At 37.7% G+C, this 23405-nt stretch overlaps 4 protein-coding genes and 1 pseudogene across 4 annotated transcripts; 4 read left to right on the top strand and 1 right to left on the bottom strand.

Annotated features, from left to right (window-relative positions):
- On the top strand, positions 1–1819 carry LOC141833868 (putative mediator of RNA polymerase II transcription subunit 26b). The gene is made up of 7 exons (XM_074721379.1): positions 1–315; positions 510–578; positions 707–789; positions 892–950; positions 1073–1356; positions 1448–1559; positions 1680–1819. Exons 1-7 carry the CDS (start codon positions 1–3, stop codon positions 1817–1819), a joined length of 1062 nt encoding a protein of 353 aa, XP_074577480.1.
- A 1858-nt stretch (positions 1820–3677) lies between these two features.
- LOC141833867 (ethylene-responsive transcription factor ERN1-like) lies at positions 3678–4524 on the bottom strand (annotated as a pseudogene).
- A 981-nt stretch (positions 4525–5505) lies between these two features.
- LOC141833866 (protein FAR-RED IMPAIRED RESPONSE 1-like) lies at positions 5506–6966 on the top strand. The gene is made up of 3 exons (XM_074721378.1): positions 5506–5535; positions 5920–6866; positions 6934–6966. Exons 2-3 carry the CDS (start codon positions 5937–5939, stop codon positions 6964–6966), a joined length of 963 nt encoding a protein of 320 aa, XP_074577479.1. The 5' UTR covers positions 5506–5535; positions 5920–5936.
- Positions 6966–13299, top strand: LOC141833864 (uncharacterized). The gene is made up of 6 exons (XM_074721377.1): positions 6966–8087; positions 8162–8213; positions 8256–8307; positions 12170–12252; positions 12339–12648; positions 12718–13299. The coding sequence occupies exons 1-6, from the start codon at positions 6966–6968 to the stop codon at positions 13019–13021; spliced, it is 1923 nt and encodes a 640-aa protein (XP_074577478.1). The 3' UTR covers positions 13022–13299.
- A 3882-nt stretch (positions 13300–17181) lies between these two features.
- Positions 17182–20033, top strand: LOC141833359 (tubulin alpha-1 chain-like). Its single transcript, XM_074720778.1, has 5 exons — positions 17182–17391; positions 17892–18106; positions 18201–18400; positions 18933–19441; positions 19546–20033. The coding sequence occupies exons 1-5, from the start codon at positions 17279–17281 to the stop codon at positions 19856–19858; spliced, it is 1350 nt and encodes a 449-aa protein (XP_074576879.1). The 5' UTR covers positions 17182–17278; the 3' UTR covers positions 19859–20033.
- The last annotated feature ends 3372 nt before the right edge of the window (positions 20034–23405 follow it).

The following is a 23405-nucleotide window of genomic DNA, read 5'->3' as shown; positions in this document are numbered from 1 at the left end:
ATGGAAATCTCGTCTCTCTTCCTCTCGGAAGGTGCTGATATCTTCCAGATCATCGAGAACGCCATCCTCCTCGCCGCCGTCGACCACCCCGACGAGTTGAAGAGGCAGCGGGATTCGATCGTAGAGTTATGCTTTAAATCGCCCCTCCCGCCTTTTCCTCAAGGAGCCAAGGCCGATGAGGGTCTTGGCCTTGGCAAAGTGGAGACCGAAGAGATCATCAAAAAGGAAATAAAGAAGGACGAGGAGGACCGATCCATCATCGTCGTCGAAGAGGTCACGAGGATTAAGGACATCCTTTCCGATCATCACCATCAGGTTTTATTTATTTCGATCCTGCATGCACTAGCATAGGGTTAATTTCGGATTCTTTATTTTAGGATTTTGTAGCTTATCTGATGCATACATGGAATCATATTAGCTAGGGTTTATTAATTTGTTCCTGCACTGCACCAGTTTAAGTACGCATTATAGTTAACATATTAAACGGAGTCATGGAATTATATTAACAGACTGATGACATCCTGTTCGATTCATTGAGGAATCTGCAGCAATTGAAGATCACTTATGACATCCTCAAGGTGCCTAGCTAGCTAGCTATTTAATATTTACTATACATATATCAGTTTAATTTCTATTCTATGTAATATATTTTGACTTTTGTTTGTTTTGGTGATACTGATACATGTGTGTATATATATATATATAGGCGACGCAAATCGGATGGGCAGTTAAAGTCTTGCACAAGCACACTTCGAAAAACATTCGCCACTTGGCTCGAACTGTAACTTTGTGAGTTTAATTCTTTTAATTTACTCTGTCATTGATTAAATTAAATGCCCATGCATTATTGCATTTTCTGATGGACTAATTAATTTGTTTGACTTTGTGCAGAGGGTGGAGGAAAGTAGTGGATGAATGGGTCCAAGCTACTGATGATGCCATTATTACTGGTTTGCTAGCTATATATGATTCTAGCTTTAGATTTACCATGCATGCATCTGGTGCATGCATGCTGTCTAACTGTATATATATATATCTGACTTACGATATATCGATTATGCATGACTTGCAGAAAATTGGCCAGACTGGATTCCTTTGGCTAAGGTTCAGGAGGAAAGATATGTAGAAGAAAATGCAGAGATTAGAAAGCAAGAAACAAAACTGCAGCTACCACTACTTTCTACACAAGAGCTTCATCATATTGATATTAATGGAAGAGAAGACCGAGTCAACGTTCCAAGGAAAGAATCCAAGCCAAGGGGAGTTGCTTATCCTGAGCCTGGCAGATTGCCGAAGCTTGCCTCTGGGCGACAAATTCCACTTCAAATTAGGAAGCCGTCATCAATTCCACAACGTGTAAGTAGTTTAATTAAGGAGCTTAATTAATTAATTGTCTAGCTAAATCTCGATCGATCGATCTTTATATATATACTGTGGTTCATTTCAGCAATCTGAACCCGATGGTCGAGCTGGAAGCGTCGATTCAGACAAAGTATTGGAACAAGTGGCCGGAAAGCGCAAACTGAATGCACATGAAGGGTATCAGAGAGATGACAATGGTAAGTTAATTAGTTTGATATATACATTAATTAATTAATCTTAATCTTTGCTAGATAGCTAGCTAGCTGCTTTCTTAATTCTCTCAACCCATTGTTCATGCTTAATTCCTTTTGATGCAGCGAAAAAACAGCGGGCGATAAAAGTGACTGAGCAGCGAAACATGCCGAAGAAGGGGGGTCGCCGCACTTTGAGACCTATTCAGAAATTGAAGAAAGAGATTACGGAATGGACAAGAGCTCAGTTTGTGAAGCCGCCATAAAATTATCAATAGTTGCAAGGATGAAGCAGCGGATGCCTGAGTTGCAACGTGCATTGCGTTAGCTCCAAGTCAATTGGATGCCTGAGTTGACTAGCTTCTGGAGCATGTAACTCCATTGAACACTTTGCCTTTCACCATTTCTTAGGCAATGCTCTGCATAATTCTCTGCCATTTAAATTTCTTCTTATCATCCACGCTCCATCAATTGGATCAAGAGTTTTCTCCTTCATCCAAATTGTTTCTCTATTTGCTATTAATCACGAACAGCTTCCTTATTTGAAGATTCTACACCAGCAAAAATCTCACTCGATCGAAGACACAAAAAGAAGCTTTACAAAATAGGACAGGAACGAACCAATTCAATGCCAAGTTTCAACCAACACTATAAGAAAATAGGATTTTCAAAAAAAAAATTTTAAGACAAAATTAAAATCTGTTTCAGATTTAGATAAATTAAAGATGGATTTATTACAAAATTATTAATCTATTTCACTTTAATAAAATATAACATTTGAAAAAAATTGAGATAAAATTTAAAATAAATTTGATACGAAATTATATATAAATTTTTTATAAACAAAAATAAATACAAATTATAAACGGAATTTGAGACCGTATGATTTCTGTCAAACATCCGTTAAAATTTTAATAAAAATTTAAGATGAAATTAAAATCTATTTCAGATTTAGATAAATTAGAGACAGAATTTATAACTTTGGAAAAAATTATTAATAAATTTCACTTTAATAAAATATAACATTTGAAAAAAAAATTGAGACATAATTTCTGAATTTAAAATAAATTTGATATGAAATTATATATAAATTTTTATAAATAAAAATAAATATGAATTATAAATGAAATTTGAGATTGTATAATTTCTGTCAAAATATCTGTTTAAAATTTAATAAAAATTTAAGATAGAATTAAAATCTGTTTCAAATTTAGATAAATCAAAAATGAATTTACTATGAAAATATTAATCCATTTCACTTTAATAAAATATAATGTACGATAAGAAATTTGAGACAGAAATTTAAAATAAATTTGATACGAAATTATAAATAAAAAATTTTAAACAAAAATAAATACTAATTACAAATAAAATTTAAAACTATATAATTTTTATTTACAAATCTATTTAAAATTTTTAAAAATTTTGAGATAGAAATAAATCTATTTCAAATTTATATAAATTAGAGATGATTTTTAAAATAAAAATAAAATTTGATTCAAATTTATATAAGTGGAGATGAATTTATTATGAAATTATTAATTGATTTCACTTTAATAAAATTGATTTATTCTTTTTTATTATGAAAAAAGTATAAATTATTACGACTAAGATAGTACAAAAATTAGTCAATTGAGTTATAGTCATTCGCTTCTGGAGCATAGTTGAGTTGGTTACGACAGAGCAGACTTATTGAGGTGAGAGCAGATACAGGAATAATGCACAATATGCGAAGATAGATTTGGCCTATGAGCTTAATGACAGAAATATTAGGCGAAGACGGATTTAATATAAAATTAGAGATAAAATTTATATACAAATTTATAAATAGAATTATAAATAAATTTATAAATGAATTAAAATTATTTTTGATATATAATATGAAGACAGACTAATTGACGATTTTTCAAAATAAAATTAGAAATGAAATTTTTATTTAAAATTAATTTTATGGTTATATTTGAAATTAATTTTTTGAAATATATATTTCTATCTCAAAATTAGTCATAAATTAAAAATATTCTATTTATTAATCACAGTGTGTTCAACTAGGACGATTGGTTCGGCTCGGCTTGATGTCGAACCGGTTCGATAGGGGAAATCACCGGTCTGTTTCTGAGCACATCAAATCCGGCCAGACAAGTGCCATGGCGGAGGGAGATCCCAAAGAGCTTCTAAAGGCAAGGGATCCACCTGCACCATGTCTAAGTACTCCTGCACTCCGTTCATGGCGTAGAGCGACGCCGAGAACTGGCGCTCCACCTTCATCCTATCCAGCTCCGCCATCTCCTCCGACGCCGCCCGTGGCGGCAGAAGCAGCTCACCGCAGTCGAGGGCCCACGAGGAGGGCTCCTGCAGCAGCGGCGCCAAGGAGGGCCACACCAGGTCAGCTCCTCGCCCAAGTTGCCATCTTGCTGCTTCCTCTCGTGGTAGGGAACATCGGCGCTGGTATTGCTGTTGCTGCTGCTACAGATTTTTGAATCGGCCGAGGTAGACGTAGATGAGCAGGGATTGAAATTAATGCAGGGAGGAGGAGGAGGAGGAATAGGAGCTGGATGAGGAGTTGTTTTTGCTCCGAGAGGGTGAGGATTGATGTTGGTTTTGGGCGGTGCTCTGTTCTTGCTCTGCTTCTTGAGGTTCAGGAGGTTGCGGACGCGGGAGGCGAGGGGGCAGTCGGCGGCGGCAGCAGAGGAGGAAGAGGAGGAGGAGAAGTTGGTGCGGGTGTTAGCGCCTCGAAGGAGGCAAGAGGCGGCGTCGTAGGCGTGGGCGGCCTCCTCGGCGGTCTCGAAGGTGCCGAGCCACATGCGGATCTTCTGGGTGTTGTCCTTGATCTCCACCACCCACCGCCCCGACGGGCGCTGCCGGACGCCGACGAACTTGGTGGTCTTGGCCTTGGCCTTGGCGGACTTGGTCTTAGAGGCCGCTGGTACTGGTGTTTCCTTGGGAGATTCTGCTGGAAATGGAACTCCATGGCTTGGTGGTCTTAATTCCGGGTGTCAGTTGGGAGGAGAAAGCGAGGGAGGAGCAGAGGTCGGGGTGGGCGTTTATTTAAGGGGAAAGGGGCAGTGGGGTCCACATCAGATTTTGTCATTTGTGTTTATTTCTTTTTACAGAAATGATAGAGAGCATGAAACGGTAGCATGAATCCTAGCATGACACACGTGGCAGTCCACGTGTACCATGCCACGTGGATTGCCACGTGTGTTTCCTGCAATTTCTCCCCTCCTCCCGCTCCCGAAGCCCCAAAATCCCGAACCCTCGCAGATTTCGCCGAAACCCTTTCCCTCCTTCGCCAAATCTCCGCTCCCTCCGACGACTCCGACGGCGTGGTTTCCTGCGTTTTCCCCCCTCTTCCTCCCTCTTCCTCTCCACGCCGAGAACCCTTGTCTCTTCCTCCTCCTCCTTCGCCAGCAACAAACGCCGTCTCTTCCTCTTCGGCAGGAATCTCCGCGCCGCCTCCTCTCTCCCTTTCCGTTTGCCGCCGTTGCTGCCGCCGAGAGGACCGCGCGTTCCTCCTCTGCCCTTGCTGCGCTCGTCCGCGACGTTGCCGTCGCCCTCACCTGCCTTTCGCGACCAGACGCTGCCGCGCCCTCCATCGCGCCGTTGTCGTCACAGCATGGAGAAGATCAGCGCCGGACGCCGCCTCCCTCGCTCAGCCGACGCCGCTGCTCTGCTCTCTCTGCTCTCCGGCACTGCTCCCTGCTTCTACAGGGCATCGCGCAGTAGCTTTGCTGGCTGTGCGCGTGAGGGAGACACCGATTGATTACGAGCAAGAAAACTGAGGAAGAAGAGGAAATCGGTAAGGTAGTTGATTTAGGTTTTGATTGGGTCTTGGGTTTTGGGTTTTTGGATGATGTTAAATTTTCTTTGATCGGTCCTTTTCCTTTGCACAGTTGTCGTTGTGGTCGGATAAATCTTTTGAGTTTTGGCTGCAAGGAGTTGAACAGAAGCTTGAAATCTAGGGCATCTACTACAATTGGAGGTGAGTATGGTTTACTGTTGAATTGATAATGCTCTGTTGGTGTGGGATTAAGCATGATCTATTTGTAGGGTGTACGTGTTGTTATACTTATGTTGTGATAGGTTGTATTTTGGGACTGATCGACTAAAGAGTTAGGGTTAATGTTAGGTTTGGTTGTAATTAACAAGTGTTAATTAGATTAATTGGGTTAAGTAGGTTAGGCTAAATACACTTGCTTTTTACTACAAATTGCTGGAAGAAAATATATCACATGCTTATTTTACTTTTGGTTTTGAAAATTTTTTCAATTTCTTTTATTCGTTTGAATACATTTTGTTAGTTTAAATATACTGATGCATACATATACTGATTCATTATTTAAATTTAAATTTTTACTGTCAAAAGCAGGTCCTAAAATTGTCATGGAGCTAGCAATGATTGAATCATGTGTGCCATTAAATGATAATGATTTACAAGAATTAGGGGATTCATCAAATAGTAAGGAAATTGATACTCCACAAGTTGGGATGCATTTTCCATCTGAGGAGGAAGCTCGTGATTTTTATAAAAAGTATGCCCAAGGTCTTGGTTTTGGTATTTCAAAAATGTACTCTAAAAAAGGGGATGATGGTCAGCAGAAGTACATTTCATATGGATGTTCTAAAAATGGTAAAAGTGTTTACAAAGGTAAAAGTTCTTTTTATCCTAGACCTTGTAGCAAAACGGATTGCAAAGCACGCATAAATATTAAAGTCCAAGATGATGGGTTATTTCTCATTAATAGTATTCACCTTGAACACAATCATCCATTAAGTCCAAGGAAGTCGAGACATTTTAGATGCAACAAAGTGTTAGATTCCCAAACTAAGAGGAAATTAGAGTTGAATGATCAAGCGGGAATAACATTGAGTAAGAGTTTTCAATCATTTGTTGCTGAAGCAGGTGGCTATGAAAATTTATCATATGATGAGAGAAAGTGCAGAAATTATGTAGTTGAAGCACGCAGATTAAGACTCGGGCATGGTGATGCAAAAGCCTTAAATAATTACTTTTGTCGTATGCAAAGTAGAAATTCAGATTTCTTTTATACGATCGATGTAGATGAAGATTGTCGTATAAGAAATATATTTTGGGCTGATGCTAGATGTAGGGCTTCATATGAGTATTTTTCTGATGTCATTACATTTGATACTACATATCTCACCAATAGTTATGATATGCCGTTTGCTCCATTTGTTGGAGTAAATCATCATGGTGAATCTGTGTTACTTGGTTGTGGCTTGATATCCAGTGAAGACTCTGAAACATTCATTTGGTTATTTAAATCATGGTTGACATGCATGAGAGGACGAGCTCCCCGAGGTATTATTACGGATCAGTGCAAAGCCATGGAAATTGCAATTCTTGAGGTATTTCCAGACTCTCATCATCGCTTATGTCTTTGGCATATAATGAAAAAAATTCCAGCCAAGTTTGGTAGTCATGTCAACTATAAGTTGATAAAGAAAAATCTGAAAAATATTGTTTATAATTCTTTATCTTTTGAAGAATGTGATAGCAATTGGAAAAAACTGATTCAAGATTTTAATTTGGAGAACAATGATTGGTTGAGTTCTTTATGGAGTTGTCGCCATAAGTGGATGCCTGTGTATGTGAAAGATAAATTTTGGGCAGGAATGTCAACAAGTCAAAGAAGTGAGAGTATGAATGCCTTTTTTGATGGTTATGTTCATTCAAAAACAACTTTGAAGCAGTTTGTTGAACAGTATGACAACGCTTTGAAAAGCAAGATTGAAAAGGAAAATAATTCTGATTTTGCATCTTTCAACTCAATTATTCCGGTCATTAGTGGTCATCCAATTGAAAAGCAATTTCAAAGTGTTTATACTAATAAGATATTCAAGTTATTTCAGGATGAAATCAGGAGTTTGATGTTTTGTAACACTTCCTTTGTGAAGCAAGAAGGGTCAATTATCTTATATGAAGTGGTGGAAATTGTATTGGGAAAAGAGGGAGAAACTCCAAAAAATATTCCATTGTTAGTACAATATAATGAGGTGGACTGTGAGCTGAAATGTTTGTGCCGTCTATTTGAGTTTCGAGGAATTTTGTGTAGACACATGCTTTCTGTTCTTATCAAAACAAATGCCACTAGAGTTCCAGAAAAGTATATTTTAGAACGATGGCGCAAAGACATTAAACGACGGTATCAAGGCATCACCAATATTTATGATGATTCTTATTTTCATGAAGAAGAAAGACAAAGATATAATAATCTTCAACCCTTGATACAAGAAGTCCATCATCTTGGGTCCACAAATGATGAGAGTTTCTCTATTTTAATGAGGATATTGAAAGATGCAAAACAAAGACTCATGGATAGTAACAGTGTTGATTCAATAGATGGTGATCATGATAGCAACACGATACATGTGGAATCTAGAATAGAGAGCAAGGAGTTCCACACTCCACTAAAAGTAAGAGCTCGTGGACGTCCACCAACAAAAAGAAAGCAATCTAAAGTTGAGCAAATTGTGAAAAAGGTGGCGGCAAAGAGTAGAAACCAAACTAAGGTTTAACTCATTATACTTTGATTTTATGTTTTGGATATAATTGTTAATATTAAACATAAGTTTTTTGTCAACAGGATGTGAGAGGTGGCGGCAAAGAGCAAGAAGATTTATCAAATGTTGGGCAATGTTCAAGATTTTGCTAGTGAAAGGAATTTGGGTAAAAATTAGCTATCCCATATGGCTGTGGGTTTTTCTTGTTTCTGTTTTTCAACAGCTTGGGATGTATATTTTACTATGGTCTTTTCCTGACTGAACGTTGTCATTAATTTGTAGTTTTATGGTCTGTTCTAATGATCTCTAATGAAACCTTTGCCTGCAGAATTGGATCTTCAAACTTAATTATGAACTTGCCCATATTTTCAGTTTGACTTGTATGATTTGTCTCATTTGATTTCAATTGTTTGCAGGGAGTTCCATTGAGAATTGAAGTTGGACCTCGTGATGTTGCTAACAAGAGTGTGGTGGTATCTCGAAGAGATGTACCAGAATTCCAGAGTTCCAGAATTCCAGAGTTCCAGAATTCCAGAATTCCCTATTCCAGAGTTCATTGTCTAGAACTTTTGATTTAGCTGACCTGTGAAACACTGCTCACCAAGCTGCTGCTGCTGCAAGTTCCCTTTTTGATGCATTTGTTGTTGATTTTGAGGTTGAATCTGATGTTGTGGCTGATGGTTCTTTTGCTGTGGCTGATGGTTCTGTCTTATTGCTTTACTGAATTCTTGAATTTTGTATGGTTTCTTGCAAGCTGCTTGAAAAATTAGTGCAGTGGTGGTTTTCTTTTATTTTTAGCTTTTCTGGAAGCTATCAGCTTTTCACTGTAGCTTTTTCACTTGTATGTTCTCATATGCAAGTTATGTAACTGAGATTGTTCTTTGTGTTTTTGTAAAATGAATGAATATCTATTAATTAGTAAAGCTGTTAGAATTTTAGTTTACATTTTATAAATACACTTTTGTATTGATAAAGCTGTTAAAATTTAGCTATTAATTAGTAAAGCTGTTAAAATTCTTATGTATATCTAGTATAGTATAAAATGTTGCTGATCGACTTCAATGGTTGCTGATCGACCTTACATGGTAAGCGACGCTCAATGTGTCTCGATGCTCGACCACTATATGGTCCAAATGCTAGCTAGTTCTCAAAACTGACAGAACCTTTGCAACTACTGTGCTTGAATTAGAAGGCAAAGGTTAATTAATTATCAGATTAATTATATACTAATTGTATATATTCAATTCTTACTTTAGAAATTCTTATTAATATACTTAATACCCCTTTAGATTTGGCAATATGGGCCACAACTCATCCTTCATGTTAGACTGATAAAACCATCTGCTTGTCGAAAGCACTTGATGAGCCCATGGGTTTGCCGAAAATGGAAATTGAATAAAAGTGAGGGCGGAGATATATACGGTATGTCCGGTATACCGAAAATTCAAGGCTATTTTTTGAAATGCCACCCCTAGTGGGTATGTATCTCCGCTTTGACAATACCATAAGACAAAATGCCATAAGACAAAATGCCACAAAAAAAAATCAAACATTTGGTTTGACAGATTCCAATCCCACAACTTCGAATTAAGGAGAAAACAAGGAAGAAAGTTACAGTTTACTAAACAAGTCTACAACAAAACAAATACTGAACAAGTTTACAGTTTACTACAAAAAACTATTTCAAATTTATCAAATACAATAAAACGAAGTTAATTATCTTCATCTGAAGAGACCACAACAGCGTGTATGACAACCCAAATTATCCAACACATTATCACCACAAATATGTGTCTAATTATTTTTTTTGTTTTATCCAATTCAGCCTCCAACTTGCAATTTTCGATCTTCAACTCCTTCATAGTATTCTCTGCACTTTTAGCATCAGCCTCCAACTTGCAATTTTCTTGTTTATTCTTCTTAGCAATCCTGGTATTACTTGTGTTGATCTACTACAGATCTCATCATCAATCCATGTCCAGAAACCACACCCTCCTTCATTCTGCGATTCCAAGTTATTTATGAGATTAAATGCCCAAGTTTTGCACAAAAAAATGACAAATAATGTTAACTTTTCCATACCTCATATAGTGAACATATGGCAAATCTCCTGCCTGGGTTATCATCAGTCCATGAGGTGATAATTTTTGCTAGTAGTCCACATCTGCATTTCGGTGTATTGGTGGTATAGCACTTGGGCATTTTTAACTTGCAAAGACAAACAATTAATTAGAGATAGAAAATATCATAGAGCATATATCCCATATAACAAGCTCATAATCAAAAATAAGTGCAAAGGAAAATTTAGGTATCTAGAAAAATAGTGATACGGAGAAGCAAATTGAAACATATATAATTTACAGCACAGGTAGCCTAGGTTATATCCTGAATGTAAGAAGGTTATATGAGCTGGAGGTAACAATAAAAGAAGGCTCATATCTCTTTTAGTCCATATTGAATGTCCATGTTTGAATTGACTTGTAGAAATGAACACAAAAACAGAAGAAAAAAAATAGGAGAGTAAAGAGATCAGGGAAAAGAAAGGATACATTCAAAACAAGTCATTTAAATTTTTTATGCTTTTTGATACTAACAATGATGGACTTATTTCCTTCCCGGAGTAAGTCAAAGTTATTTAGTTCTTCAATATCTATAGATATGCTAATCCATCAAGAATTTTACCTTGTTTATGGTATCATAACATTATTTCCCTTTCTCTGCCTACATTTTGCCTTCTTACCAGGTACATATTCTTTGTGACATTACTGAGCATTCCTGAATCAAGCTTCAGTGTTGCTTTCAAAATGTTTGATCTTGACAACAATGGGTGGGTTTCATTCATATAACATATTTAGCCTAACCTACTTAACCCAATTAATCTAATTAACACTTGTTAATTACAACCAAACCTAACATTAACCCTAACTCTTTAGTCGATCAGTCCCAAAATACAACCTATCACAACATAAGTATAACAACACGTACACCCTACAAATAGATCATGCTTAATCCCACACCAACAGAGCATTATCAATTCAAAGTAAACCATACTCACCTCCAATCGTAGTAGATGCCCTAGATTTCAAGCTTCTGTTCAACTCCTTGCAGCCAAAACTCGAAAGATTTATCCAACCACAACGACAACTGTGCAAAAGAAAAGGACCGATCAAAGGAAATTTAACATCATCCAAAAACCCAAAACCCAAGATCCAATCAAAACCTAAATCAACTACCTTACCGATTGCCTCTTCTTCCTCAGTTTTCTTGCTCGTAATCAATCGGTGTCTCCCTCACGCGCACAGCCAGCAAAGCTACTGCGCGATGCCCTGTAGAAGCAGGGAGGTGGTCCAGTGATGGCAGAAAGTGGATCTCACCGTCTCGGGACTCACCGTCGTCGCCGTCGTCGCCTATGGATTTATTGCAGAGTGGATTGTAGCTCCAACTTTGCCGAAGTTGTCTCCTGCGTTTTCGACGGCGAAGGAGGGAAAACGAAGGGAGCGGCGTTTCGGGAGCGGGCGGCATTCGTCGGAGGAGGAGGAGCGGCGTGGAGATTGCTGGCGAAGGAGGAGGAGGAGGAAGAGACGAGGGTTAGGGTTTTCGGCGCGGAGAGGAAGAGACGAGGGTTTTCGCTGAAGGGAAAGGGGTTTTGGCGAAGAGGGAAAGGATTTCGGAATTTTGGGGAGGGGGGAGAGAACATGAAACCCACGTGGCAGTCCACGTGGCATGATGCACGTGGACTGCCACATGATGCTGCGATTCCTGCTACGGTTTCATGCTCTCTATCATTTCTGTTCATGAAAACAGCGAGAGACGTGGCTCGACCTTCTTCCATGGCAGCGCATGTGAAGGACCCCACCCCACGCAGTTGGTCCTTCAACTGCCTCCGCTCCATGTGCCCGCCGTCGCTCTCCGCCCAGCAGCCAAAACTCGTGTTTTCTCTCTCTGCAGTCTGCCCCCCGCAGCGACGCGCCGCCCATTACCCAGCCATGCCTATAAATGCCCCGCCTTCTCCCTCCGACACCAACAACCAGTCTTCACATCACTCTATCTCCTCCGATGGCCGCCGGCGCTCTCCTCTTTCTCCACTTCTTCTTGCTCTTATCCGGCTCCGCCTACGGGTGGGAATCCGCCCACACCACCTTCTACGGCGGCGGCGACGCCTCCGGCACCATGGGTCAGCTCCAGTTCCACAGTTTTAAGAAATTAATGTTTCCGGTGAACTCTCGATTTGCTGACTTTAATTGGATTGCTCGCGTGCAGGAGGCGCTTGCGGGTATGGGAACCTCTACAGCCAGGGCTACGGCACCAGCACGGCGGCGCTCAGCACGGCGCTGTTCAATGACGGTCTCAGCTGCGGCTCCTGCTACGAGTTGCAGTGTGCCGACAGCCAGTCGTGCCTCCCCGGCTCGATCATCGTCACCGCCACCAACTTCTGCCCACCAACCTACGACCTCCCCAGCGACAATGGCGGCTGGTGCAACCCCCCGCGCCCGCACTTCGACCTCTCCCAGCCGGCGTTCCTCCATATCGCGCAGTACCGCGCCGGCATCGTCCCCGTCTCCTTCCGCAGGTACCCCATTCGCCGTTAACTTCCCTCGCCGGAAATGGAATCAAGCACTAAAGCTCTGTTTTTCTACAGGGTATCTTGCGTGAAGAAGGGAGGAATACGGTTCACCATCAACGGCCATTCCTTCTTCAACTTGGTCTTGATCACGAACGTGGCCGGAGCCGGCGACGTGCACTCCGTGTCGATCAAGGGGTCCAAGGGCGGGTGGCAAGCGATGTCGCGCAACTGGGGCCAAAACTGGCAGAGCAACTCCTTCCTCGACGGGCAGAGCCTCTCCTTCCAGGTGACGACCAGCGACGGCCGGACGGTCACCAGCTTCGACGTCGCGCCGGCCGGGTGGCAATTCGGCCAGGCCTTCGAGGGCGGACAGTTCTAAGCTCATCGAGGAAGGCTTGTCGGACGCCGAGGTAGCTCATAAGGCAGCACCCGCAGGAGTCTCCTAGACCTAAACTATACTATATTTAGCAAGTATTCAACAAGGAAACCCTGTAACTTATAAGCCATTTGTGGAAATTATGGAAGCCATGGCTTACCTTATAGGGAAGGAAGGTAATTCACCTCAACATAATTTATGCATGTGTTGAATTGGATTGATCACCTACTAGTGTTATGATATGGATATGATTTTTAGAGTGTGTTTTCGGTACGAGATCCGTCATATATTTTCAATGTGAAACTTTAATTATATCCTAACAATCAACGGACCCTTTACTGAAAGGATATGATATTGTCCATTTTTTGATCTAAGTCTTTATGATTTTATTTTTAGATTTTATTTAAAATGCCTCATATCAATATAGATATCTCCATCTTATAAAGTAAAATTTTTTTTTATGTATTTTCAATATGAAACTTTAATTGTATCCTAATAAAAAAAAAAATATATATATATATATATATATATATATATATAGAGGGTTCTCTCGTGCCGAAAAAGTAAAACAAGAGAAAGAAAAGACTACAAAACTACACATGGAATTTCATTACTTTTTATTTACATCTTTTTACCCCTTGTCTTCTCTCCCTATGGGACCTTATGAAAAGCAGTTCAGGTGTAACGGATCTTAATTAAGAAAAAGAGAAGGATACAATACGATGCAATCCATCGTCCTCTATCTTCTTTTGTCTCCGTTTCAGCAAAAATCTGCAACAGTAGTAATTGCAACTATGAATCTGCCTAAATGAGAAATTCTGCTCAAGAAATGAGAATGATTGGCTCACCTTCTTGTTAATGCTGATTTCCCCATCGAAAAATTGTGTTAATTTGTGGGAGAGAATGCTTCTGCATAAGAAAAATAAACAGACGACCTTTTAGAGTGGAAGCAAACTCGATCTTATACTCCCTGAGATTTCAGATTCCTTCAAAGTTGTACATGATTTGAGCAGCTAAGATATCGACCCAACTATCAGGAAGGCAGTCCTGGCCCCAAATCGACATGGCATCCTTCTTGCCCGACCAGATTGCTGGATGCGCGTCCAATCTGAACTCACTCAAGTAAGTCAGGTTTAGTAACCTTATACTTGTAGTGGCATCTCCTTCGGAAATTTATCAGGACCCCACCTGTTCCAGTTAGATATTTAAATTCATGATCGAATATCATAGACAATCAAAATTCTGAAATTTATTTATCAAGACTTGATGAAACTATCTGGCTTGAAATAATAATAGTTTGTTATGTATAGGGTGATAATAATTGGCTGCCTCCATCTCATATAGATGTGGTTTTCAAGGCATTATAAACCATAATTAAACCAGAAGTTTTCAAATGCATGCATTAGAATATTTCTCGATCGGTCAGCATGAGCAAACAACAACAATCAGCAAACATCTAGAATGAAATAGCATTAATTGTGCAAATGATCGAAAGTATGAAGGTAAAGAGATGAGTAATAGAATATTACCAATGACCAGTATTCAGAATCAGAACATCATAGAACTTGGTGACAATAGCCCAATCATCTGCAGGTATATCAATATCAACTTTATAGATTCCCTTGATTCCATCTTTACTTAGCTGAGATGAAGAGGATACGTGCATGACTTTATATGCGACCAGCGATGTCTATTTTCCGGAGCATGCTACGTACTTTTCGACGGCTGTACAGGAGGACCTCTATTGCTACTTCTGCGAGGTATGTGGGCATGACCGCCCTAGTGCACCACTTGTAAAGTGCTAGGAATGCCTTGGTGCACAAGGGGAGACGACTAGATGAGGAGAGACTATTCAAGAGGATACGGACGCATGTATACCAAACTTTGGGCATCTACACGGACCAGGAGCTAAGGCAGGGAGCAGAGACGGTGATAGTGTCATAGAGTGTTTGCACATAGGTGGATATTTTGTATACATACTCCTTCTCTAACCTCACTTTGCATTTGGATAATAGGCCGCTACATGGAGGAATAGGAGATTTTGTACATCATAGCATGCATGCATATACACATATTCACACATACACAACTGTAACTTGTATTTATTCTCATGAGAGCATTATATTACGTACATGGCATCATACATGCATAATATTACATTGTAAAAAAAAAATTGAGTGAATGGATCCACCACATATGGTCCATCTAGTCCACAGCAAACGACTCATGATAAAGACGCTCCAAATCCGTTGATGGATTAGGCTTTATCAAAAAGCCTAAGAGGGTGAATGAGTTCATCAGAATGACTCATCTAGTTCATAGTAACGGCTACGGTAAAGACACATCAAATCCGTTGAAGGCTGGGGCTTTGCTAAAAAGCCTTATAGGGTGTATGAGTCCACTAGCATTGGCTCATCTAGTCCGTAGACACGGCTACGGTAAAGAAGCATCAAATCCGTTGATAGCTAGCCACTTGCTAGCTAAAAGTGTGCAGTCTCATTTGGAGGTGGGCGAGCTTGGAGATACCGGTGGAGATGGTGGAGCAGATGGATGCGAAGAGCTGGCAGAGGATGGTGGAGCTGGCAGCTGAGGTTGGAGGCAGATGTTGTGCTATGGTGGAGTACAGCGGCGCAGTTGCTGACCCGGTGCTGACTACTACGGAAGACGGACGATGAGGAGGCGGATGTTGTGACATTGACTTTGCGGTATGAGGGCTCCCCACACTGGTAGTGGACATAGACATGACGGTCACATGGGCAGGGGTACCTGCATGTTAGATAGTGAGTGAGATACCCTAATATTGTTGGTACACATGAGAGCGCTTACATGATTGACCATGACACTTACTTAGATCTGACAGTTCGTCAGACATGACATGAAATAGCGTTAGAGGTCTCCCTTGTATACCTGTGTTATTTTCTTGATGATATATATTTTACTTTCATAAAAAAAAGTAGTATCACTCATCACGACATCTAATTAACTCGTATCGTTTCAATTGAATGTATGTTAGTGGGGCCGACCATATAGGACTGACAGGTTTCATTTTTTATTAAAAAAGATATATTAATCTTTCAATTATATATTTTTACCATTTCACAAACAATTTATAAAAAATTTAATTATTAATTTTATTTAAATATATACAAATATAATAATTTATATAATTTTAAATTATTAGTAATATATTTAAATATAAATATAAATTTAACCTAATCTTAGAATAACAATATTATTAATTGAGCTTTATAAAAAAATTCCACCTTAATAAAGTTTTTAACAAATAAATTTTAAAAAAATCACCAAGTAAATAAATAAATTTAAATTTAATTAAACTCGTTTACATACAACTAAATTATAAATTATTCCTTGTACATGTGTAAACCCTAAATTTGACCGAGTCAACTTATCACATGGAACGAACGGCTGAGATCGGCTCCACGTCATCCCGTGCTGATGCTGTTTTAAGCAACCGCTCACACGTCACGTGCACCTGGTCGGGTCCCCCGTTTGTCGAACTCTTAATATTTTAAGTTTTGAATTTGTCTCCGCTTTTATACTTTTGTCGTCATATTCCAGCTAAATTGCTGCCGCACACTTCCAGAAATCAAAATATGGCACAAACGGATTGTTAAATAAAATTCAATATTTTAAATTATAAATGATTTGCCATTTTGCATTGAATATAAAATTATTTAAATGATTAGCCCTCGTTAAAATAAAATTATATAGCAAAACCGTACCTTTTCTTTGGTAAAAAAGTAGAATCCGTCACCTTAGATCCCACAACCATTTGTGAGGAGATACATCGAAAAATTACAATTGATCACGACGTAGGAGGGTATTGTTTGACTTCGTCAGGATTCGAACTCTTGTCCTCATCTACAAGTCTGCTGTGTCATAATCAACTCAGCTATGCCTCAAAGACAACAAAACCATACCTAATGCTACATCATAGAGTGCCCTTCAATATACATATAAATTAGGATGTTTTTAATATTATTGATCTCCCCATAAAATTTTATTTAATTTTTCATATAAGTTCATATCGGGAGGGTATTTTCGTCTTTCAAGCCAAATCGAGGATTACAAGGTTTGCTGTGGCCCCACAACGGTTATCGGATTGAAAGCGATTATTTAATCCGATGGAATCAGCAAATTAAAAATCCGCTCCCTTGCTGGCCGCGTCCGGTTTGCGTCTTCTCGCCGATCCGTCTAGATTTCTAGGGTTCCGTCACCGGTGAGAGGCGAGCAGAAGCGATGAGGGAGATCATAAGTATTCACATCGGTCAGGCCGGGATCCAGGTCGGGAATGCCTGCTGGGAACTCTACTGCCTCGAACACGGCATCCAACCCGATGGCATAATGTCCAGGTGGGCGCTGTTACTGCATGCACTTTTGTTGGTAGATCTTGTTTTGTTTTTGGTCGGTATCTCTGAGTTTGAGTTGGAAAAGAGTTAGATGTGTTTTCGGTCTCTGACATAGATAGACCTAGGGTTTTCGTTCAGATTTGGGCTGACGATTTTAATTGGGAAGAAAATTAGATGCTTTTGAGACTTAGGGTATTCTTTCAAATTGGTTTGACCCACCCTGGAAATGGTTTGAAATTGGTGATCTTGACTCCAGATCTGTTTGGGAGAAGCATTTCCGTCCATTAGGACCTCAACTATTTCAATTATTTTGGGCTTTTCTAGCTCACGTATCAAAAATGTATACTTTTCGTGATGCTTCATAGATTTGAGGAACATGCAGTTACTTCTTGTGATCCTCTTTCCTAGTTGTACCTGGAACAACAGAAGCGCGATTTCCTGCGATAATTTCAGTTAAGAAGGACCTTTGTTTTCTTGTCTAACGTTTTGGTCGTCTTCTTTAGTGATTCTAGTGTAGGAGTGGCCTGCGACGCCTTCAATACCTTCTTCAGTGAAACTGGTGCTGGGAAGCATGTGCCAAGGGCCATCTTTGTGGATCTGGAGCCGACTGTCATCGACGAAGTTAGAACTGGAGCTTATCGCCAACTCTTCCATCCGGAGCAACTCATCTCTGGGAAGGAGGATGCAGCTAATAACTTTGCTAGGGGTCACTACACAGGTAGATACACCCATCTTACTTGTCCTTGAGTCCTCTCCTTACTATTATGACATTTGCTTGTAATTTTATTCTCAATTCTCTTTGTGACATGCAGTGGGAAAGGAAATTGTCGATCTCTGCCTTGATCGTGTCAGGAAACTAGCTGACAACTGCACTGGGTTACAAGGGTTTTTAGTCTTCAATGCTGTTGGTGGCGGTACTGGATCTGGTTTGGGTTCCTTGCTTTTGGAAAGGCTATCTGTGGATTATGGCAAGAAGTCAAAGCTTGGTTTCACAATCTACCCCTCTCCTCAGGTATTAGAAAATTTCTGTGCAGGCATCCTTAGTTTTAGATTAAATATTTATCTTGTTGGTTGCTGTCTGGTAGGTTCGCCCTTGTACCTTCACATTGCATGTTATTATGTAGCCTCAGGTTCTTGTTAATGCTTGCCAAATTATTTTCTTACAAATTGCAGTTAGTACTTTTGTTTGACCTTGGAGATTTCCTTTGAATATCCATGACAGTTTAGTATGGCGCTCCTGATGTTAAAGATGTAGCACTCTGATATCTGCATCTTGGTAGTTGTGATCTGATTAACCTAAAAAGAACTTCAAGATTGTGTTTGTATTGACAACTTAATGTGGGTTTCTATGCCATTTTTTCTCTGCCATAATGAATAGTGATCATAAGTAAAATTATTCAATTTCCACCTGCACAAACCTTATGTAGTTATATGGTTAGCGTCTAGTTGCTTAGCTTCCATTGTGGATTCCTATTTTTAATTCAGCTGCTTTGTATGTACACATACTTGGCAAGGTGGACTTATCCTGTGACATTTTTCTGCAGGTATCTACAGCAGTTGTGGAACCGTATAACAGTGTCCTTTCCACACACTCTCTTCTTGAGCACACTGATGTTGCAATTCTTTTGGACAATGAGGCAATCTACGATATCTGCAGAAGGTCTCTGGATATTGAGCGGCCGACTTATACCAACTTGAACAGATTGATTTCTCAGGTCATATCTTCTTTGACCACCTCCTTGAGGTTCGATGGAGCCATTAATGTTGATATAACTGAGTTTCAAACCAATCTCGTCCCATACCCTAGAATTCATTTCATGCTCTCCTCATATGCCCCTGTCATTTCTGCTGAGAAAGCATACCACGAGCAACTTTCGGTCCCTGAAATCACAAATGCTGTATTTGAGCCTTCCAGCATGATGGCAAAATGTGACCCAAGGCATGGAAAATACATGGCTTGTTGTTTGATGTACCGAGGAGATGTCGTGCCCAAAGATGTCAATGCAGCTGTTGCGACCATTAAGACCAAGAGAACTGTCCAATTTGTCGATTGGTGAGTTTCTATCAGATTCTGCCCCTCTACCAGAATTCTTCTGAACTTTATAAGATTGAATCTGTTCTGCTTTATAATTGACTGTTATTTCTCATGTTTTGAAGGTGCCCTACTGGTTTTAAGTGTGGTATCAACTACCAGCCACCCACAGTGGTGCCTGGAGGCGATCTAGCTAAGGTTCAGCGAGCTGTGTGCATGATCAGCAACAACACTGCTGTCGCTGAGGTGTTTTCAAGAATCGACCACAAATTTGACCTCATGTATTCTAAGCGAGCCTTTGTTCACTGGTATGTCGGCGAGGGAATGGAAGAAGGTGAGTTCTCAGAAGCACGGGAGGACTTGGCTGCCCTCGAGAAGGATTACGAGGAGGTTGGGGCAGAAGGTGTCGATGATGAGGAAGATCCAGAGGATTTCTAAATAATCATGTTTGCGGTATGATTATTATTATTATTATTTTTGTGATTTTGAATTACTTCAGCTTCCATCAGGTGGGTTTGTGTTGGGTACTTGGATTGTTTATGACCTTTTGCCAGTACTGTCTTTCTCGAACAAATTAGTTGCAGCAGCTCTTTGCAACTCCTCATGCTTATTATGCCTCGTTGCCAATCTTTTGGTTTTGTTTCTTTTTTGAATCTAATTATTGTCTTCTCGTAATGCTTGCATCTTTTTAATGGCAATTTATTAGTTCTGCAAAATAAGCGTTCATTCCATGATTGTATGCTTGTTTATGACCTTAAGCCAGTAGTGCCAAATTTATTTGTTAGAATAAGTGCTATCAAATTTAGTATATTGTTGCTTGTTAAACAATATGTATGCTATTGATCAATTTGGCTAAATTAGCAGGTATAGTTGAATAGGTTGGTCAGGTCAAATAAGGTCAGGTAGGTTAAGCTAATCAAAGACAGCCAAGGTTTATTGTAAAAGTAATTAGTAGAGGCGAGAAATAGTTATGGCTCTAAGAGTGAGTCTTTGAAATTTATTATGTAAAGTTATGTCGCTCGCAAAGATGTGAGTTTTTTTTTTGAAAATGATTCATTCTCTTAACTCAACAAAGGAGGACATTCATAATAGGCACACCTCGCAATCGTTAAGCTCCAAGTCTCATTTGGCTCTCTCAGCTACAAGACAAGATTTGACTAATCGTCCATTTTCTCTAACTGTATTGTAAATTTAAAATTTATAAGAAATAACTAAAATTCAATTAAATGGTTCATTCTACTCCTCCATAGGAAGCAAGGTTGTCAAACTCGCGATTTCAGTGTCGACTCGGTTAGGGGTGCACAAACTCGTATCGTAAATTTGTATCGTAAACTCATACGAGTTTACAGATAATCCAAAAAAGAATTATAAAATGTCAAATAATATATATTTGATCATAACTTCATAAGAACAATCACTATTTCACATATCTAATAAAAAAGCATAAACATAGTTATCAACAACATGTTTTCACATATAAAAAAAGACTAAACATGAAAATTTAACATGAAAAGATATGAAATTTTCAAAATTTATATTTCAACATCAAGTTACAAAATGACAAATTTAAAATTTCATACAAAAATAGTCCAATAAATACACCAGATTGTCCAAATTTGATAAAAGAAAACATCAAATAAAGATTTCCTTTGTTTATCGAGTTTACCGAGTTTGACCGAGTTGACTCGCGAGTTTACGAGTTACAAGGGGAGCTCGATTTTAAGCTGATTCAACACGGAATTGAAATAATAGTTCGTAAACTCGTAAACTCGCCGAGTTGATTCGCGATTTTGACAACCTTGGTCCCAAGTGCGTTTAGCATCACTTGATTCCAACATTAATTAATTATATTATTTATGTTTGTCATTACGCTCTATGTACTTTGCCTCTTGTTCTGCAGAAATAAGGACAAATTGATTAATAAATTTTATTATATTTACTAAATTAAATTTCTAATAAAGGTGGATATCTAATAATAAAAAAAATTAAAACCAAAGACTTTAACTGCTCATCTAGAATTTTCATAGTTTCTTAATCAGTATTAGCGAGAGTATAAATTTTTATATAACAAAATATGATTGTTAACTTTCATTTTAATAAATTGGCCAATAAAGGTTAAGATTAATTAGTTTACTTAGACAAGAATCTGTCTCTTGTAATAAAAAAGGAAGTTTGTCGTTGGAGAAAGAGAAAGATGAACCTGAGAGAGACGGCATGGCAATGGCACCTCCTAGTTAATTAACCACTCTTTCAAATAATTATATATATGTTGTTTTTGGATCAAATGAAATTAAAGAAACTATTATTTTATATAATTATAATGAAAAATAATAATTAACATATTCGATGGTGTAAGGCTGTAGAGGTTTGCATGTTCTAGCTAAATAACAGGGTGGCACGAACCATTTTGATCATTTCAAATATTGTTAATAGTTTATTTTTTTAAAAGAAAATATAGAGGTAAAGGCAATTGTGAGGCTAATTAGGAGAGCTAAAGTTCCATTAAATTGAATTAATCGATTCAATCAATTAAATTTAACAATTTGATTTAATTATTTAGAATTTTATGTTTTTTTAAAAAATAATTATTTTGAATAATTTAATTCAATTTCGCTTTTAAAATTTTTAATTCGACTAAATCGAATAAATTAAAATTTTAATATTGATTTTTAAAAATTAATACGACTATTGTGTTGATTTTATGCGTTAATTTTAAAATCAGCATCACAATAATGACTTCAAACAGGTCTAATTTCTTTAATCAAATTTCATTTAAACTTACTTTTCCTAAAAAATTTGTAAAAAAGGTCAAAATACTATAATACACTAAATGAAAAGAGTTACTCTCAAGATCAGTTTCAAAGAGTTTCAATTCTTTAGTTTAAATTGAATCTTAGCTCACTTTTCTTAAATTTTCTGATATTGATGTGATTCCAATTTTTTCATTTTTCAATTTATTTTCATCTCAAAATAAAATTCACTTTTTGTCATATTCCCTAGGGGTTTGCAACTTTTTAAATTTTTTATCAAAATTATGTTCATTTTCTTGTGATTTTCCGGTTCAAAAAATGCCATTTTCTTCTCCATTCTTGAATTTCCCTCAGGCAAAGTTGACTTTTTAAAATTCTATCGTGGTGCTGGTTTTTGGTTGAAAAGTGACAGAAATATCTTATTGGTTAAATTTTTTATTGGAAAGTTCGATAGGTTTGGTTAATTTGATAATTTTTTGATTTATATGATTTCATTTAAATCAATTTGATCGGTTTGATTTTGAACCGATTGCTCAGCTTCAAGCTCGACCTGGCTTAGTCTAAGGCTGCTAGCTATGACCTTAAAGGGGCTAGACTTGTTCTGTTGTGTCAAACCTGATCCATGGGTTAGGTTGGTGGATCAGATACAGTATAAAAATTCAATATTAATTTTTAAAATTAGTTTTTATATCAAATATTATCAAAGATATTTAATTTTATTAGTAAAATTTAAAATAATAATTTGGTGCATTGTAAAAGATTATTTTTGTGATTGAAAATTATGACTATTAATTACATACTAATAAAGTAACATTATAATTGCACTAAATTTTACTTTTTTTATTAATAAAATTAAAAAAAATTCTCCTAAACTTTTAAATATAATTTATTAAAAAATAATATATGTACCTAATAAATATTTTTAATCAAATGAATAAAGTTAAATTGGATCAATAAAATATTTAAAATAGTAATTAAATTTGATGATAAATTATTATAATATTGATTTATATATTTTAATTTTATTTTTTTAAAATTTTTAGTAGTCAATTAATTTCGATAAATTATTAGTTAAATTTATCTAATAAAAAATATTTAATTGATATTTTTTTAACATTAATGGTGGATTATAAAAAAGAAAAATGACAACTACAGAGAAGAAAGATGAAAAAAATAATAAAATTTAAACATAAATATTAAATGTGTTTTTGAACCTTTAAAAAAATTATAAAAAA

The sequence above is a fragment of the Curcuma longa genome, chromosome 8, assembly GCF_044706935.1.
Source record: "Curcuma longa cultivar G26 ecotype Majalengka, Jawa Barat chromosome 8, ITB_CL_G26_1.1, whole genome shotgun sequence".
NCBI lineage: Eukaryota > Viridiplantae > Streptophyta > Magnoliopsida > Zingiberales > Zingiberaceae > Curcuma > Curcuma longa.
This window is presented reverse-complemented; position numbering and strand designations above follow the sequence as displayed.